A 20,074-nucleotide genomic window follows, 5' to 3' on the forward strand; every position below is an offset into this window, starting at 1 on the left:
ATCCAAGAACCACGCTGGTGTTATTTGCGAGAGTCGCAAGAAGCTGAAACTGCAAAGTGCTGCTGATCTGAAGTTTGCCCATTGCTGCCACCGACCTTCAATTCGTAGTGCAGGAGTACCTAGACGTCCTCCCTCTTGTCCCCATGACTGAGGCCCAGGAATAACAGGATCGGCAGACCTACACAGGAACAGAAGCCAGCTGGAAACTATTTCTTCTAACCAAAGGTACTGTAAAACTAAGGGGCCTTGCCTCTTGTTGTGTAGCCTTGCTAGTTCTCAGTTGAGACTTGTCTTGGTTTCTTTTGCAGAGTTGCTTGCAGCTTTGCCCCTCACAAGCCTCCCAGCTTGTGACCCTACACTGATTTTATTTTTATACAAAAACTTCTAAAACATTGTGCAAGACTTTCTACCTACCTGCAAGAAGTGCTTCAGCTCACCTACTCTTTTGCTGAACTAACATTTGCTGTCCTGGCTCCCTGAAAGACTCTCCCTACCTCTGACTTTGTGCTTTGCCTTTCCCCCAGGAAAGGGTTCATTTTCTTTGCATTGGAGGGTTCAGAAAGTACTTAACCTGCTTAAGAATATTTGTTAACCATTGTTTTATTCCCTCATCTTCTCCTTTTGACACCAATCTCAGTATTGCTCTAAATCTCTCTGTGATGTATTCATGTCAACAGTGTCCTAGTTATTTAAGTCACCTCAGGGCGTAGGACGAATCTGTGTGCCATCCCAAATGGGTATTTACTGATTTAAAGAAACAGAGTGTGTATTTTGAAGTATACTCTTGTGTTACATGTATTTTGCTCCCTTCTGAAGAAGGCTTATTCTACTGACTGTTAAATTAATAAACAATTGTTTAATCAAGAAACCTTGAGTGTAAGTGTTTATTTGGATACATGTCATTGTGAATCTCTGTGTAATAACCCTAAAGCTCACATTGACCCTCTTGAGATAAGCCGGGCTGCTCAGTCACTCTACAAACCTGTGTAGTACATGCTTATACCAAAGGTTGGGTTAACTATTGCCAAGAGGTCAAGGCTGGTGCAGTCTCCTGCAGGGTACTGCGTACAATCTTGCCTAACACCCCACATTTCAGTCCTTGATAGAGAATGTTGAAGGCCTTTCACCCAAGAATGAGCGAAGCCCAATAACCTGTTTAATGCTCCTTTTCAGAGGAGATATGCATGCCATTTCAGTGCTGGACTGTCCTTGTGGACAAGACTTAATAGACTGATATGTAAATGGGTATTTCGCTGCTGGTGGAAAACAGAACAGAAAGGTGATCGTAGACCAAAATGAGTGTGTACCTTGGCCTAGAACACGTTATTGGGCATGACATCAAAATGTACCTCTCAAGTGACTTAAACGGTAAGCAGATCATTTTTATGTCATGGTTTGACATTTCAACGATTGTTTTATTTGACACAATTCTTTGTTTAAATAACTGCTTGCTGGTATCATTCTTTGTTTTGTTTGTTGAGCCATACAAAATGACGTGATGCTTACTTTGGTTATTCTTCAAGAGATATGCAAAGTATAATTGATGTGCTTTTAATGTTGCAGGGCCTGGGTACCCATGAACAATTGCTACCTCATGTCAAAAGAAATTCCTTTTTCTGTGAAAAAGACTAAGAGTATCTTCAATAGTGCAATGCAGGAGATGGAGATTTATGTAGAAAACATCAGGCGAAAGTTGGGAGTATTTAATTATGCCCCATTCCGGACGCCATATACTCCTAACAACCAATTCCAAATGTTAGTAGATGCTGGAAACCCTAGTGCAGGAACTGTGAAGACCGATAAGCAGGATAAAATCAAACTGAATTTTGATATGACTGCATCACCGAAGATTTTACTGAGCAAACATGCATTAAGCAGTGGAGGTTCTGGTCGAAGGATATCTTTATCCGAAATGCCGCGGTCGCCGATGAGTACAAATTCATCAGTTCATACTGGCTCTGATGCAGAACCCGACACAGATAAAAAACCACCTTCCAGTCACTTTAGTGCGAGTGAAGAATCCATGGACTTTATCGACAAGGGCACAGGTAACTTTTTTAAACTGAATAAAGATCGCCTATTTGGTCCTGTAATGGTGTACAAATGTTATGACGGTGTCTGTTATTGAAGCAGTAATTTTGACACCTTATTCCAAGCATTGATAGTGTAGTTGACAAACTCCCAAAGCAAAGCTGTTCCCATTGTTTACTGACAACTTTTGTTCTTTACAAATGTTCCTGAAAGCTGTGCAGACTTCCCTAATGAGTCTCACAAGAAGACTATGAATCGCATATCAGGAGTAAGTCAAAACTTGGTTATTTTCAATTAGGCTTCAGCCATTACTCAGCTAAACCAGTCTGTAGTATTTCTTTTTTTTTTCTTCAAACGTTAGTTTTAATGATTGGTGCAATGCATATAAACCAAGATACATCGGAACCGATACTGTCAGTTCTTGATCTACAGTTCTTGCCATATGAACGAAACGTGCCAACTATTGATCCTATATTGTATTTCGGATATCGCAATTATCAAGACACTCCAGTAAGACCAGATCTGGACTATCCCTTTCGCATTTCATACACAGTTCCCTCTCCCCTGGCTCCAGGTTATTGAAGTAATTTGCACAGTTTTAAATAAGTGGAAAATGACTAAATAGATTTCGTCTATATACTGTGGTTAGATGGTTGGTAGCGTATTCAATGAAGGGGAGCCATGTATTAATGTATTTAGCATATTGCCCTGTTGCTATAGCAGTAATCGTTTCGGGGGCTACGATGTCCCAGATTTTCCCCCACCACATCAGTAGTATTGGGCTTCCTGGGTTTTTCCAGTTTTTTTGCTGTTTTTCGCTGTGCTGCTTTTAGCTGTTACCAGCAGGTGTGTGATGAGCATTGCTAAGTGGCCCCTCATTGGATATGCCCCTTTTCCTGTGTCCCCAAGGAGCACCATCTGTAGATCCATTGAAATCGGTTTACTGCTAATTGTTTTAGTCCAATAGATCACCTCTATCCAAAACATATGCGCTTTGGGGCTAGTCTACCACAGGGCCCCATAATCTCATCACACCATCCAACATGTTGGTGGATATGATGGCAATATCTTATGGATCCTAGAGGGAGGGAGGTACCATCTGTAACAACGTTTCTGCAGCTTGTGGCTCTGCTTAGAATCGTATGCTGTGCATAGGCCGACATCTAGTGGTGGGTGCAGTGTATTGCATCTTGTTTTCAATGTTCGAAAAAGTTCAATCAACTGGGCCTGCTTGTATTACTTGTAACACTATCCCTATTGCGATGTGTACTGTAACCATGATGCTTCATGTGTCGAATTCCTTCAGATATTTTTTTCCGCCATAGTGGGCGGTCGCTTCATGCGGAGTTCGTAGCTTTGCTACATTAATATTTGCTATTTGAAAAATAATCTTCCCTCGTCTTTCGGAGGATGCTCTTTTCGATGAGCGTGTTATCAACTACCATCTGAAGAGTTCAGCACATTTTTCACTTCTCAACGGTTGCCTGCAGCCCTTCACTGGACTTTACAGTAGGGAGAGTGGTGGTTTTTGACATTCTGATAATTTTTTAGAGAATGCCTCTTCTCACTTTCCTTTCTACTTATGTTTGTCTGTCTGCCGTTACATTTTCTTTAAAAAATGGTAAGGACGCCAGTTAATTTCTGTCCTTCCTGTAATAATTAATTCCCCTGGAAAGACACTCATCAAGTCTGTAATAATTGTATTCTCCAAGAACACTTGGAACAGAGTTGCATGTCCTGCAAACTTTTTTGGCCTAACACGCTGAAGGAGAGGTGCACCAAGCAGTGGGCGGCCTACGCCAAGCAGGCCGAATCCCCTTCACTCACTGGCGCTGCTACCTCAGACTAGGAAGACCTTGGCAGCTGCAGCTCCATTTCGGATGGCAAAGACATCCAGGGGCGTTGGTAGATTCCCACGTGTCTGTCCCCAGCCCCAACAGGCATGCCGAAAGCTCTGCTACGGGGAGGTCTTCTGCCGACAGGGACAGACGAGTGCATGCACAGAAGCACACAACCCCAAGCCAAACTTCGATGGAATCATCGAAGAAGGCTCATACGTCAACTACAGTTTTGTTGGAACATTCATCAAAATCTGGCGAACCATTGCGTTCGAAGCCTACTTCAATACTGCACTCGCGTCCAGCACAGGGCTCCAAGATAAAGGAAACGCATGTTGCTGCACGTAAACTCTCGACAGATGCAGTTTCCGTACCATCGAAACGGCTGTCGAAACAAGATTCCCAGTCCAAACATGGGGAAAACACACAAAAACACCAGTAACTACCTCAAGTTACTCTAAAGCAACAGATAAATTGTCCCAGTCCCTGCAGAGTAAGAAGAACTCTATAAACCCAGGGGTAATTGTGGTTTACCATCCCAGATAAACCTAGGACAGGTACATGGACCAAAGAAAAGTTTGAACTAACCATGGACAAAGTATCAGAGTTTGTCACATTCATGGAAAGATCTCCTATTAAACAAAAGGCACTTCTTTTAGAAGAAGGTGAACCACTTCAAAAATCCCCTACACGTCACTTCTCCCCTACACACTCATTGATTGATGTTACAGACCAGACATACAATATATTTCGGGATGACCAGCATTCTCTTTATTATTACCAATACCAGGGGGGTGAAGATCAGGGTACATGACAGGAAGATACCGATCATGGTACATTGCCAGCTACTCCCACTCGTGATGATGCTGATGAGTCCAACATAATCTTGGCGGACCCTGATCCCATAGAGCAGCCTGGTTGACTCGTCTCCTATAGATGACAAGCTTCTTTTTTAAAAAGCAGCTGAACACTTCCAGGTTCAGACTCGGGAGTCTGTTCCAGAAACTGATTTTGTGGAAGATAACTTAAAGGAAAAGAAAGCTGTTAGCCAATCTTTTCGCTTGTTAAATTCTGTTAAGAAGAGAATTGCACCTTCCCTACTTACACCATCCCTTACAAGGGTGGTAAACCCTTGAATAGAGACGATGTTTAAACCTGCATCTTCCGACCCGCTTTACGTTTGGGCCATGTTAAACCCAACTCTTTAGTAGTTAAAACTACTAGAAAGCGTCCTGGGGCTGCTTATCCAATCCGGAGATGGAATGCACAAAGCTTTACACTCTGAATGACTACTTCTGTCGCGTACTGAACATGCACTGCTAACACCACTCTTTTGGCAAGTGTGATGCTGGAAATGCAGTGGAGGGACAGGGCCTCCATGTCCTTGTCCTGTACTCCTTTTAACATATGTGTTCTGTGTTATTTTCTGCACAGGAGTCCATGTGGGACTCCTGGCAGTGCAGCTCTTCCTCTTTTTGGCTGTGGTGAACAGACCCTTGGGATACCTTTATGGCACCCAGAGGTGGGGGTACAACCCTGTACCCCTAGTGTATGTTTTTGGGCACCTGTGTGTGGCCCACACAGCAGAGTATGGGCTGGTGGCAGCACCATGCTCAATTTGACAGGTTTGTTTATTTATTTACTTAGGGTATCTGGGCGCATTGCAAATACATTAGATGGTAGCAGTTACATGCAAGGATACATGGCAAATGGTTTCAAGTACAGAGCAATAAAATGACATTTTATACAACGTAGGGACAGTTACATTATATGGTCGAGGCACGGTAACGTATTCTACAGGATCGAGGACAAGTGCTTAACGTGGTCACGTCAGGTATGGCAGGTATGATATAATTGGAATGAGATAAATAGGTGTTAAATGTCATTGCTGGCTAGCCAGCTTTTAGTCTCTTTTCTGAAGCTTTGGTAGGTTTGGTCATTTCTCAGGTGAAGGGGGAGAGCATTCCAAAAGTGGGCGGCCTGCGCTGGGAAGTTATTGCCACCAGCCCTTTTCAGGTTAAATCTAGGAGCTGTGATGCAAAATGAGTTGGCAGTCCTTGTGGGTCGTGATGACGTTTTTTCTAACAATTTTCTCTTTTAGGTATTGAGGAGCAGCGTTGTTGAGACATTTGTGAGTAATGGAGATTATTTTAAATTGGATCCCGTCCTTAATAGAAAGCCATTTTTGCTTTCTTCTGGCCTCTGAGATATGTTCTCTCCTCGGGTTACTAAGAGCATTGTCTTGTAAAATTTGGAGTTTGTTTGTGATATGCCTGCTTGCTCCTGCATAGAGGGCATTGCAATAATCGATTTTAGAGAGGATTAAGGCTCTCGAAAATGTGATGCAACTTTTTGTAGATAAGTACGGTTTACACGCATGAATCAACTTGCAAGTGTACGCTGTTGCAGAGGCTGTTGAGTTGACTTGTTAGCTCATGTTCAGGGTGGAGTCCAAGTAGAATACTAGCGTTTTGGTCTCCTTTGCAACTTTGATGACATTACCATCGATAATGAATGATGAGTATTGGGTGTCAAGTTTATTGAGGTTAGTCGGGGCTCCTAAGATCAGAATCTGTCTTCTCATTCAGGCAGAGGCTTTGGGTTGCCACCCAAGCCTGAATGATTAGATTCATTTTGTTGACTAGGGCAAGGTTAGTGCCATAGTTACCAGAGAGAGGTATAAGTATCTGGGTGTCTTGGGGTGGTACACTTCCACACTCGGTTATAGACACCTTCTTACCTACACACACTTGCCCGCTGCCCACAGGCGCGTATGGAGGGTACGCCCTTTCAGTTTTGCCCCAAGTGTAATAAGAAATACCCTTGGGTAGATAAGCACGCTACGTGCAACCTTTGCCTGCCCAGAGACCACCCCGAGGCGGGTTGCAGGGCCTGTAGCAGGTTTAAGACCAAAACTCTTAAGGACCGCTCCACCAAGCGTTGGGCCCACCACGCCAAGCTAGCAGCTATGGAGGCGGAGGGTACCTTCAGCAACGGCAGCGACGCGGAACTTTCGGACGGCGAGGGCACCAAGGCGTCGAAAGACAGCCTAACGCACGTCCCCGGCCTCGGAAGGTCGTCCGTCCCGGCGACTATGGGGAAGTCCCCCGGCGACAAGAGCGTTACACATACACACGCTAAACACAAAAAACCCACCCGAGATTCGACGTCGTCGAAACCTCGGAAAGAGGCACAGAAGGAGCGGTCCGAAAGGACGTCCTCTGGGCGGTCCCGGTCGAGGTCGCCGCACGACGTCAGGCAAGCCTCCACACTTGCACATAGTGCCTCGCCCATTAACATCACGGAAGATCACTCGTCCGGAGACGAACACGGCTTCCATCCCCAGCCTGCACCCCAGGGAAAGGGTACATCACTTGGGAGTAAGGAGGGCCCAGTTTCGAAGCCTAGTTCGAAACACAGGGATTCCACCTCCGATCCTCGACGCCAGGCGTCGAAAGATAAGGGAAAGGGTAAACACACTTCCACCCACGGGGAAGGGGGTAAGCAACAAAGGAGACAACCCTTGCAATCCCCCACAACAATAGAACTGACTTCCCCGTCCAAGTCTTCTCAGGGACAGTCCATAGAGAGTTCCAGCAAGGTCACCCCAAGCTCAAAACTCTGGTCATGCGAGGACATTGACAGAGTAATGTCAAGGATGTCCTCCTTAGCAAATTTCTTCGAAAGACACCCTGACCAACTACTAGCTTTAAACCCTCAGGAATCTTCTCCCTCAGGTTCAAGGGACCCTATCCCTTCAAATAAGAGGCCCCGGGTCGAGACGCCATTAAGGGCTTCAGACCCCTTCGAGGTCCAACCCTATTCTTGCCTTTTCCCTACAGGCCAAGGAGACTCTTCCCTTATAGAGGGCCAGGATTTTGAGACACCAGAAGATCTCGCAGTGTCAGATTATTACGGGGAGGACGAAGACGAGGATGAGCCAGAAAATAGCCCAGATATTTTCAGAATGGACTCACCAGTCGAAAGGGAAGCCCCAGTGTCTGATTCCCCAATAGATAATCAGCCCCTCCTGAATGAACTGCTCTCTCGGGCAGCTAACCACTTCCACATAGACACACAAGGTGTCCAAGAAGAGAGGGACTTCGCGGAGGAACTAATAGGGGAAAGGAAGACAGTAGCCCAGACCATTCCCATCCTGAAATCTATTCAACGCAGAATAGCACCATCCCTTGTCAACCCAAACCTGACAAGACCTGTAAACCCGAGAGTAGAGAAGCTGTTTAAAGCAGCCCAGTCGGACCCTCTATATATTAGAGGCCAACTTAAGCCAGACTCTCTAGTCGTAACTAACACCCGCAAGAGAGCTGGAACCCCATTATCTTCCTCGGAGGCTCCCCCCGACAAGGAAAGTAAGAAACTCTATGGTTTTGGTAGAAAAGTAGCTTCCACGGCAGCCTACCAAACCAGAATCGCGAATTCCACCACACTGTTGGCCAGCTACAACTGCCATGAGTGGGAAGAAGTGGCAGCACTAATAGATTCCGCTCCAGAACCCCTTAAGAGCCAGCTATCTCGCATTTGTGCAGAGGGAAGAAACGTCTCAGGCTGCATTTTAAAAGCAACTTTAGAGGCCGCAGACAATGCGGGTAGAATTATAGCAGAGGGGACTGTCATCAAAAGACATGCTTGGTTGAGGCAGTCGGGATTCAGAGCAGAAACACAAGCTGCACTCTTAGACAAACCAGTGGAAAGTGATCTCCTGTTTGGAAAGGCAGTCGAGGACGCACTAAAAAACGCTAAGGAGGAATTCGACACCCTCAAATCCCTTGGCCAGTTAACTACAAAACCACCTAACCAAAGAGGGAACGGCAATTTTCGTCGCCCCCGCGGCCAAAATTCCAATAGAGGAAATAGCTATTCCCACACCCAGGGTACACAGTGGAACACCAACTCACAACAGTCTACCCAGGGGTATGGTAGGGCTAGTAGAAGAGGACGTGGTAGAGGCAGAGGCAGCCCCAGTAAAGGAGGCGGCACGCCTCCACCAAAGCAGTGACGCTCATTTCAGGGTCCCTTCCCATGCAACCCCAGTAGGGGGAAGAATATCCAGCTTCACCCAGGCATGGGAAAGGATAACATCCGACAGATGGGTGCTGTCGACGGTATCCAAGGGGTACTGTATAGAACTACTGCAACGTCCCCGAAACCACCCTCCAAGACAAAAAGTCCACTCTTTAGAACATCAAAAGATCCTCCTCGAGGAAATCTACAATCTGCTCCTAAAGGACGCGATAGAACTCGTCCCAGGACACCAGGTAAACAAGGGTATCTATTCAACTTACTTCCTTGTGCCAAAGAAAGATTTAACAATGCGCCCAGTATTGGACTTACGGCCTGCCAACAAGTATGTCAAGCCCCAAAAATTCCATATGACCACGCTACAAGAGGTAATCCCGCTCCTAAAAAAGGGGGATTACATGGCAACCTTGGATATGAAAGATGCCTATTTTCATATTTCCATGCTCCCGGCGCACAGAAAATACTTGCGCTTCAAGGTGGACAGTCGCCACTACCAATTCAAGGTACTGCCCTTCGGGATAGCTTCAGCACCAAGGGTATTCACCAAGGTACTGGCGGTGGCAGCTGCACACCTACGCAGGGAGGCAATCCCAGTGTACCCTTATCTGGACGACTGGCTCATGACGGGGGAAACCCCAGGAATCTGCAGATCAAACATTCAGAGGACTATCGACCTCCTCCACGAATTAGGCTTCTCTATCAACGAGAAAAAGTCAAGTCTGGTGCCAAGCACCTCAAAACAGTTTCTAGGAGCTATCCTAGATACTCAGAAAGAATTGACCTTCCCTTCGGAAGAAAGAATTCGGAATATACTTCTGCAAATTCCGCATTATCAGTCAGGTCAACAGATAACAGTACGCAAAGCTATGCGGTTACTGGGCATGATGGCGTCATGCATTTACCTGGTCCCCCACGCGCGTCTGCGCATGCGTCCCATGCAGGAATGGTTGGCGAAACAGTGGTCTCAGGCAAGTGGTCAGTGGGACGATCTAGTGGTCGTTTCGCCAACACTCGTACAGAGCCTACACTGGTGGACAAGAGAGAATCTCGCAAAGGGGAAACCCTTTTACGATCCCGAAGTACAGGCAGTGGTGACTACAGATGCATGCCTGACTGGGTGGGGAGCTCACCATCTCCACCACACAGCTCAGGGCCTCTGGTCTCACTCAGTAGCCAAGAACCACATCAATCTGCTAGAGCTTCTGGCAGTATTCCGAGCGCTGCAGGCGTTCGAGCCCCATCTACTGAACTTGTCGGTGCAGATCAGGACGGACAGCACGACAGCCATGTTCTATCTGAACAAGCAAGGAGGGACTCGTTCGCCAAATCTGTCCAAGCTTGCCCAGAAAATATGGATATGGGCACTCAGACGGAACATATTCCTGTCATCGCAACATGTTCCAGGGGAGCTCAATTCCCTAGCGGATGCTCTAAGCAGAGACTCCCTCCCAGAAGAACACGAATGGGTCCTTCACAGAGACGTAGTAGAAGATCTCTTCTCTCAGTGGGGTTTCCCCACTATAGACCTATTCGCCACAAGCGAAAACAAACAATGCCCAGGATTTGCATCCAGGTTCCCCCAAACGGACTCCCAGGGGAATGCCCTGTGGATGAACTGGTCAGGGATGTTTGCGTACGCTTTTCCACCAACTCCTCTCATCAGGAAGGTGGTGTACAAGATGAACAAGGAATCAATGACGCTCATCCTAGTTGCTCCCATGTGGGCGAGACAACCATGGTTTCCACACCTACGCAGGATGGCGGTGTGCAAGCCCATCAGACTCCCAGCCTGGTACAACCTTCTGTCCCAGCAACAAGGTCAAACAGTGCATCAGGAACCCAACTCTATGAACCTAGCAGCATGGCTCCTGAAGTCATAGAGTTTGGACATCTCAAATTACCACAGAGGTGTATGGACATTCTAAAAGAGTCCAGGAAACCAAATACAAGACACTGTTACTTTGACAAGTGGAAAAGATTCGTTATCTGGTGCCAGAATAAACAAATCAACCCGGTTGATTGCACTCCTTCCAACGTTGTAACATACATGCTCCACCTGCTGGATGCAGGGTTGGTTTTTAACTCTCTGAAAGTACACCTGGCAGCCCTCTCGGCTTACACCACATCCCATAACAGGGTCTCGTGGTGGAAAGTACCAGTGGTTAAAGCCTTCATGGAAGGAGTAAAGAGACTTCACCCTCCTATTTCGAACCCACCGCCAGGATGGGACCTCAACGTGGTGCTAGCTAAGCTCATGGGCCCCCCCTTCGAACCCATGCATAAAAGTAGTCTCAAACACCTGACTTATAAAACGGCCTTCTTAGTAGCCATTACCTCCATAAGAAGGGTCAGTGAAATTCAGGCTCTGTCAGTGCAAGATCCTTTCTTTACTATCCACAAGGACAAACTGGTTTTACGCACACACCCTAGGTTCTCACCAAAATTCATATCCAAGTTCCATGTAAACCAGTCCATCGAGCTTCCGGCTTTCTTCCAAAACCCACAAAGCTCGGCTGAGGTGAAACTACACACCCTAGATGTGCGTAGGGCGGTCTTATACTATGTAAATAAAACCAGACCGCTAAGGAAAACAGATCAACTGTTTGTCTCCGTAGCTACAGGCAGAGAGGGGGATCGCGTCTCTAAGGGCGCTATCTCTAAGTGGATTATCAACTGTATACAGCTGTGTTACTCTCTTTCTGGAGAGACTCTGCCTTTTACGCCAAGGGCCCACTCTACTAGAGGCATTGGGGCCACTCTGGCTTTCATTGCAAATGTTCCCCTCGACACCATTTGCAAAGCAGCTACTTGGAGCTCTATTCACACTTTTACTCAGCATTACTGCATTGACACTCATTCCAAGACAGATACACAAGTGGGACAAGCGGTTCTAAGACACCTGTTTGCTCATGACCCTTCTCACATCCCACCTCCTTCTTCTGGTACTGCTCGCTAATCTATGCACAGCATGTGATCTAAGCAGATTCCACAAGCCTCAGAAGGGATACATTACTCACCGTAATCGTATTTCTGATGCTTGTATCTGCTTAGATTCACATGCGACCCACCCTTCCTCCCCTCCGAGAGAAGGCGCATGGTTGCTTGTAGTCCTACCTTTCTGTCTATCTGCTTGGACTATCTGTACTCACGCTACTCCTCATGCTACCTCATGTCAGGAAAAACACAATCTGGGGATCCTAGACGCGTGAGGGATCATGGGTACAGTGGACGTCACACTAGGGATAGTATTACTGGCACGCCCTGTGTCGACGCCCATTTTCGACTTTCGAAAAACAAACTGTAATACTCCGCAGCTTCCACTAGATGTCGGCCTATGCACAGCATGTGAATCTAAGCAGATACAAGCATCAGAAATACGATTACGGTGAGTAATGTATCCCATACATGGCCGGTGAGATGCAGGAGCCTTGCAGTAATCTACATGTAATGGGGGACGGGTCAGAAGCAGCTGATGTAGAAAAGACTCTCATTGATCTGTTGCTGAGAATAGATTGGATCCAGTCAGAGGCTTCTTGAGAGAAATTTGCTGCTGATGATAGGTGTTCACAAAGGATTTCATGGTCCACCAAATCAAAAGTAGCTTAGAGGTCTATCCGGAGAAGTAGGGCGCATTGCCTATTATCCTTAAGACAATCAATTTGCGTTTTCAAATCTATCAAGGCTGTTTCCGTGCCATGCAGTGGTCTGAAACCAGATTGTCTTAGTCCTAAGAGATTATTAGTCTCTAGATATTGCTGAATCTGGAGATATGCAGCTTTATCTATTATTTTCAATAAAAATGGGACAGTCGTGATGGGCCGATAGTTGGTTGGGATCGTTGGGTCTAAAGTGGATTTCATTAACAACGGTAGAACCCAAGCATCCTTTAGGTTGGTAGGAACATTGCAGGAGCGAAATGAGGCATTTATTAGTTTGGTGATAAATGGGGCCTGGTCTCTGGTGGCTTCTTTGATTATTTTGGCCAGGCATAGATCGTCCAGGCATCTAGAAGATTATTTTGATACTATGATCTTTTGAACCTCTAATGTAGTAACTTGAGAGAATTTAAATTCCTTGGGTGGGCAGTGGGATTGTTTTTAAGGTCTCCAGTGGGTCTCTGATTTGGAGAGTTTAAGTCTTTTTGCTGCTATTTTGTTTTGGAGAGTGGTAATTTTGTTAGATAGGGCATCTTGAATGTTCGTGCACCATACTTTGTGTTTTGGACAGGAGTCGTCAGGGAGTATGGGTGATTCCATTTCCCTCAGAATTACAAATAGTTCCTTTGTGCTGGAGCTCGCTTTGAGAATCCTGTCATTATAGGTTTACCGTTTGGTTTGTATTATTTCCGCTTTGCATTTGCATGACATCGTATTCGCATGATCTTTGTTTTCTTTGGTAGGTGAGTTTTTCCTCAAGGTTTCCAGTTTTCTTTTTTCTGGCCTCAGAGCTTTTAACTGGGGGGGTAAACCAAGTGTTCAGGTGCGCTTTGGGTTTGCGTTTCCGTAATTTAAAGGGGGCAAAATAATCTATAGCTTTGGTGATGGTATTGTTGTTTAAGTCTACTAGATCTGCTGGTTCTAGTGACTTGGGAGAGGGCTTCAAGGAGGAGAACAGAAGCGGCAGGAGCTTGTCAGCAGTGATGTTCCGTATGTTCCTGGTGAGGATCGGTGGATCAATCGAGTTGGGCTTGTTGGCTGCTCGATTGACAAGAGTAGTAAAGGATACTAGATAGTGGTCGGTCCAGGTCTGTGGTTCAATAGATGTGATTGAGGTTGCACAGTTGAGGTCAGCTACCCAGTCTAGTATTCTACCTTTCTCATGGGTAGGTTGGTGAACTCTTTGCATAAAACCTAATTCAGTTAGGAAATCAGCAATATTCTTGGCTGATTGGTCATTAGGGTCCAAGTATCCTAGGTTGAAATTGCCTAATAATAATAATAATATTTGTGAGGTAGGTTTGGTGTTGGCTGAGAATAGGGAGGTAATGTCTTCCTCGAAGGGCCCGATGGGACCCGGAGATCCATAGAGCAGGTGGATGGTTAGTGTACTTGACTTAGATGTAGATAATTTAACTGTGAGTAGTTCACAGGACTTAACACTGGGGCAGGTGGTAACTCTAAGCACTGGACTTGATTTTGCGAAAAAGGCAATGCCACCTCCTTTAGTCGTTGTTCTATCAGCTCTTACAATGGTGTATGAGTTAGGGGATGGCCATTAATAGAGAGGGTCCTGCAGCAGCATGAAGCCCTGTCTGATATAGCTAGGAAATCTAGTTCTCCAATATTGATAATATCCGCTATGTCTGTTGCATGGGCAATCATGGATCTTGTGTTTATAAGGGCACCTTTAATGTAAGGGCTTGTGGAAGGGGACAGGAGGATGCTATCCTTCCTTAGGTTGTTTATTCCTGTTTTTGGGAGCAGAGTGCTGGATGTTGAATGAAGAGGTCGTGAGGACAGGTTACATTTCTCACAAGGTTTGGAATAGGCGGTAGAGTGTTTGGTGAATCTAGAGCGTAGTCTTTCGTTTCGGAGTCCAGTGGGACAAGGCTGGTTGGGCGTAGGTGTCCTAGCATATAAGTTGATCCATTGGCTAGGGGAAGGAATGTCTAATAAATCAGCAGGCATATCTAGGTTAATATTCTGGCATCTAGAACTTAATATTAGCTCTGGTAAAAATGGGTTTGGTCTAATATCAGCGAGATGTACGCTCGGTTTTAGCGGTGGCAAGAAATTGGTGGGTTTGATTTCCATAATCATGGCTTGAGAATTATTTATTGAGTGTGTAGACTCAAGTGGAGAGTGGTCGATCGCTGTGGCAACGAATAGGCTGGTTAATGACATGAGCCACAGATTGTGGGGTAGTTAGTGACATGCATATTATGCGGCTGCTGAGGTTAAAGTTGATTGTCTATGGACTGGTAACGGTTAAAAGTGGCACAATTTAAACCATAAATGCACAGGTGCAAGCGTAGCAGTGGGCTATTAGAATGGCACAGATAAACAATAAATGCGTAAATGCTAGTGTGGCAGTGGGCTAGGAGTGGCATAGGTACTAAGCACTAAGGCAACAGTAATTCTGAGAGTTGTACCTTAGCATGCAATGGGCTGAAGTGGAGCATTTTAAAACATTGAAATCGGTAAGGCTAAACATGAAGCAATGCAAAGGCACTAGCAACATCGAAGGCTAGATATAGAGCAGTTCGCAGCACTCACATTGCCAAGAGCTGAAAAGTGGATCCAGTGTAGGGAAAAGTGTGTAAGTTTTCGCAGGCCGTTTCGGTCCGGACAGGTCCGGAAAGGTGTGGACCTTTATCAAGAGGGGCCTTTATCAAGAGGGGCCTTTGTCATAGGGGCCACAGCTGGCACCTTACGGTCGGGATGAGCGGCCTATAAGCACGCTCGTGTATGGTTGCCTAGCAACCTAGATAAACAAAATACGTGTTCGGATGCGTCGGCCATCTTGGGGCGAAAGATTTCCTTATTCTGATGCCGAACCCTTGCTCCTCGTGAGTAATGGTGGCGTGGGCCTCCAGATCTACTGCATTTGCTCGGTGTACGCAGCTCACATGAAAAGTGATCAGCTGTTGATGCGCTGACACGCGGATCAAGGAAGAAGGCCGCAGAGGTTCCTGGAAGCCTTTGATGCTGATGATCAGAAGTAAAGCTGCTCCTGCCCTGTGAGAGGGGGACACAGGCTCCTGCCCTGCAAGAAGGGGTGACGAAGTGGAGGTCCAGACAGGTGTGGGCCTTTATCAGGGTGCTCAGAGTATCCTCAATCCTGGGATACCCAGGCTCTGCCATTGGAATCAGTTGATTCCTGATGGGAGACAAGATGGCCCGTGTGGCCTCTTGCTTTCTGTTGCCTGTTACCTGGTTTTCCCGAAGTCCTGGGAAGCCCTGACTCTGTCCCTTCCCCTGACTGGCTGTTGGGTGGAAGTTCCATGTATGATATTGTGGGGGAAGTCCCAGCCAGACAGGCTGGAGCCTTCCCAATGACTGTATGTTGTGGGTACCCCCGTGGGGTGGGACCTGGGTGAATGGAGTGTGTGACCAATATATATTTCATGTTATGGGTATCTGGTTTCTGGTATGTGACACAAAGACTGAGAAAACCCTGCCGAAACTGGTACGAATGCAGTGTGGAGTGCCGAATGGCTGGGCGCTTGCCCCAATCCACATTCCTTGTTGTGAGTGTCTGGAATGGGAAGAATGGCCTGTATGCACTGTGCGCCTGATTGGCTGCCTGCCTGCTGAATGCCCTTCTGAATGATTGGCTGCTGAGCTTGGCCCAGCAGTGTGAATGAGAGACAGAACAGTATATCTGGGGACCTCTCTGTTAGGAATTGTTCAGAAGCTGAAGTTGAAACTTCACGCTTAACCTTGAAGCCCAGCTGGAAGAAAAAGGCTCTGCTGCTGCTTTCCTTCGATGCAATCTGAAAGCTGTCGTGTCTCCAAGAACTGATCCAAGAGAAGACCTGGCTAGGAGACCTCTTCCCGAGCTATGAGGGATATCGTGCACCAGCTAACCTTCACCAAGCCTCCCTGCAAGTCAGTCATCGAAAGGCTGCCGACCAGAGACTGGGACCACCAAGGAATCTAAAGTGAAGCACAAGGACGTCGAGGCCATTGACGATCATCACCGTCGATCAAGTTTCGGAGGACCGCTGCAACCTTGTCGACGGGAGCCGCAACACTCCATTGCCTAAGAAACTTTGAAATCAAGGACTCCCTTGCTCATCATCATTGACCACATTTCCCCCGGAGAATGTCAAGGTCGCTGACGAACCGAGGAGGATCCACCGGTGGGGTTTCCAGCCACCCAAAGTCCACAAAGATGCTGACGAAGATCCAAAAGCCAGCTGTGGTCGAGTCCCAATCGTCAACCCAGACCACCTTGCTGGGCCTATTTTCTTCATGAACTCTTCTTTGCGGCAACAAACTCTTGTCATTGAGGTGCACCGTGCGCCTCACCTTCGCAGGACGTCCATGACCGATCTTCGGCGAGCACTACAAGGACAGAAGCTGTGGCCTCAATGACATTGTTCACCTTTTCCTCGAGGAATTACGACGATCCGTGGCTCCTGCCTTAAAGGGAGTTCACTGAAGGAGCATTTGTCGACGGTCCATCGAAGAACTCTGCTAAACCAGGTACATTGGGGTAGTAGAACATTTTTAGAAGGGAACCAGATTCGGCTAAACAATATATGGACTGGGCTTGTCAGTATACTTTATTTACAGGTTGCCCAGGTGGGGGGGATCCTCGCACAGAACGGTGTCTTGGTTAGGGACAAAGTATTCTGCCAATTGTTTAACCACTTGTTTTCCTCCTATGTCTGGTGTTGGTTCACATTGCTCATTGCAACTGTCAGCAGTGGCTGCGTTTTAAAGAAGTCAAGAGTGAATTGGGGTACCACATAGATATTGTACATGTTTATAATTTTAGTATTGCCTGAGCACAAAGTGTTATTATTTGTGTATATAATCTGAACCTTATTTATATAAAGAACTGTGTTATCACTAACATTTTGTGTGGACATTCCTTTGTGGGGGTTTGGGGATCACACTGTACGTAAGAATCGGCCTGCATTACCTCCTGAGAGCTTTAGCCTTAATTGCTCGTCCATTGCTACCGCTTAGAGAATTCTGGCTGGGGTGATCTGTGCTTCTACTATAGAGGGCAGGAGTACAGCTAACCCCTCTCCAGTCTGTACAGCAAGTTACAATGAGTTTCAGTGTGGTTACTTCAGAACAATTTAGATAATGTGCCCGCGTCTATAATGTCTCAGTTACAAAAGATTGTCAGAGAGAGTAGGCAAGTTACACAACATCTTAAAGAATACTCTTGACTCTGCAGAAACAGTAGGCAGGATACTTGCAGAGGGTACTTTATTAAAAAGATACTCATGGCTTTGCAATTCTGTTTTGAAACCAGAAACTCAGGCCACTCTTCTTAATAAGTCAGTTGAAGAATCGGTCTTGTTTGGGAAAACTGTAGACGATGCCCTGGAAACAGCTAAGAAGGCGCATGGCACATTAAAGACTTTAAGCCAGATTGCCTATAAACCACACGTTCAAGGCGGAGTATTCAACACTTGCAGTTCCTTTTTGTTCCCAAACATTCCCTAGACCCACACAATCGGGGTTCTCGTCCGGTTCCTCTCCCTGGTACTCATCATAGGGTACATCATCAAATTTCCAAATCTCACAACATCAAGGTTTCAGGCGAGGCAAGGTTAGAGGTAGCCACTAGAGGCTCCCCTATCCCCACCAATAAATGACTTACCAGTCAGGGTCCCCTCACATGCATCTCCATTAGAAGGGCGAATTGCATCATTCACCCACGCATGGTTGGAGATCACGTCAGATCAGTTGGTGTTAACAACAGTAGCCAACCGTTGTTCTGTAAAGTGCCTTCAAAGGCCCTATTATGATCCGCAGAGACGTTTTTATGGGAGGGGAAAAAGGGGCACTTGCCCAGTGCCTCCACCTTGGACGGGGCCCCAAAGGCTAGCTGATCTGAAGAAGTAAGATTCCATTGTTCACCAGTCTTAAATAGCACACATCAGGATATTTTATGGGGTTCTGCAGAGGCTCTAAACCCATTGCCTTTCTGTTTTGGCAAGTGCATTTTGCCTTGGTCAATTCATCAGGTATTTCTTTCTGTGCTCACTGTGGTATACATTAGTTTGTGTGTTCCTTATGGCACAACTCCGTAGCATTATTTCCTTCCTGTGGGAATTATGTTGATCATGTGCAATAGGCAATGGTGAAATGCATATTGATAAATTGAGTGCCACAATGGTTCAGAAGTTAGCTCAGTGTGTGAAGCACCCATTGCAGAGATATGTGGTCATATGCAAAATTAGAATATCACCTTCCAGCAATTCCTATGTCTGACGTTTATAAACCTACCTGCATATGTACTTGGCTTTGCAGAACAACATCTGCTATTATCAGCAATATACCTGTAACAGATATGGGTTGCTATAAAAACTAACATATCATCCGTATAGTGAAGGTCTAGAAATTGGTTTGTTCAGATGGGGTGTTGTAAAACCTAGGCAGTCGCCTTCAACGATGGCATAAACTGTTAGTCCAAGAGGTGAATAAGTATCAAAATTCAAAACTATGCAACCACAGTGTTCATGTTTGTATCCTGGATTTGCCACAGACGATACAGTGATCCTGGTCAAATCATCTAATATATTTTACATTACTGTGCTGTCTTCTCTGAGGTTTCCGTTCTTGCATGCTTCTGGTTTCGTTTAGCCCATTGCATGATCTTTCTTCTTGTGTAGACCATTTGGGTGGAAGGGTTTGTAGACAGAAGAGAGCGGACCATATGTTGCAGGCTTCAGGCAAGCATATTTTAAGGTCTGCTTGTATGACACAATGAACGGTTTGCTTTTTTCGTAAGTCAAAGGTTTTTATGCAAGTTTATAAATTAAAATGTCACAAGCCATTGTTTTGGAAGTATTTAAAGCTTTAAAATACAAAAGACCAACCCAGCTTCAATTTCTTAAATCACATCGATTGCTATGCTGGTTCTTATATACTTCCCTTGACGATGGAGAGAATGAAGCTAGAATCATTCCCATTTTGCATTACACCCTTCTATAATATTTTGTTTAAAAACGGTCATGTTTGATAATGTGATGTGCGTACTTTCCAAGCCCGTTTTTTAAAAATAAAATTAGATTGTTTTAGTTCATGGTAAGTACGGAAAAGAAAGTGTTCAAATGCAGAAATTGCAGATTTGGCACAAATCCCAGCTCCACCCCTTCACCCCTTAACCAATGTATGATCCTGGGCATCTCATTTAATCTTGTATTGCCGAACCTCTCAATATTGCCAGTCCCTAAACCTTTCAAAATGTTCAGCCGTTACGAGTGATTTCCTTCTCATGGTATGATCTTCATAAAAGCCTTATTCATGGTTTCACTGTGTAATAGTGAGCATATTCATATTGCACACCAGAGGCATTTGTTCCTTTTGATATCTAATGGCAACACTATTTGAAAACTATGGGCCTCCTTACACGGTAGGCGGTAGGGATTTAACGTTACCGGTAATGGAATACCGGTAACGTTAAATCCCCATGCCAATTACGACCCGGCTCACCTCTATTAGCGGCACCGCTAAGTACGGTGCCACTGATAGCGG

The 20,074-nt window shown here is 45.9% G+C and overlaps 1 protein-coding gene across 5 annotated transcripts in view; it reads left to right on the forward strand.

Annotated features, from left to right (window-relative positions):
• The window catches only part of ZMYND8 (zinc finger MYND-type containing 8), a 1,749,249-nt gene that overhangs the window by 870,463 nt on the left and 858,712 nt on the right, over positions 1 to 20,074 (forward strand). For all 5 annotated transcript variants that reach the window (XM_069651296.1, XM_069651297.1, XM_069651293.1 and 2 more), the window contains exon 11: positions 1,564 to 2,048. In XM_069651296.1, coding sequence (XP_069507397.1) covers positions 1,564 to 2,048 — 485 coding nt within the window. The remainder of the gene's footprint in view (positions 1 to 1,563; positions 2,049 to 20,074) is intronic.

This window comes from Ambystoma mexicanum, chromosome 3p (assembly GCF_040938575.1).
Source record: "Ambystoma mexicanum isolate Mex_15411 chromosome 3p, UKY_AmexF1_1, whole genome shotgun sequence".
NCBI lineage: Eukaryota > Metazoa > Chordata > Amphibia > Caudata > Ambystomatidae > Ambystoma > Ambystoma mexicanum.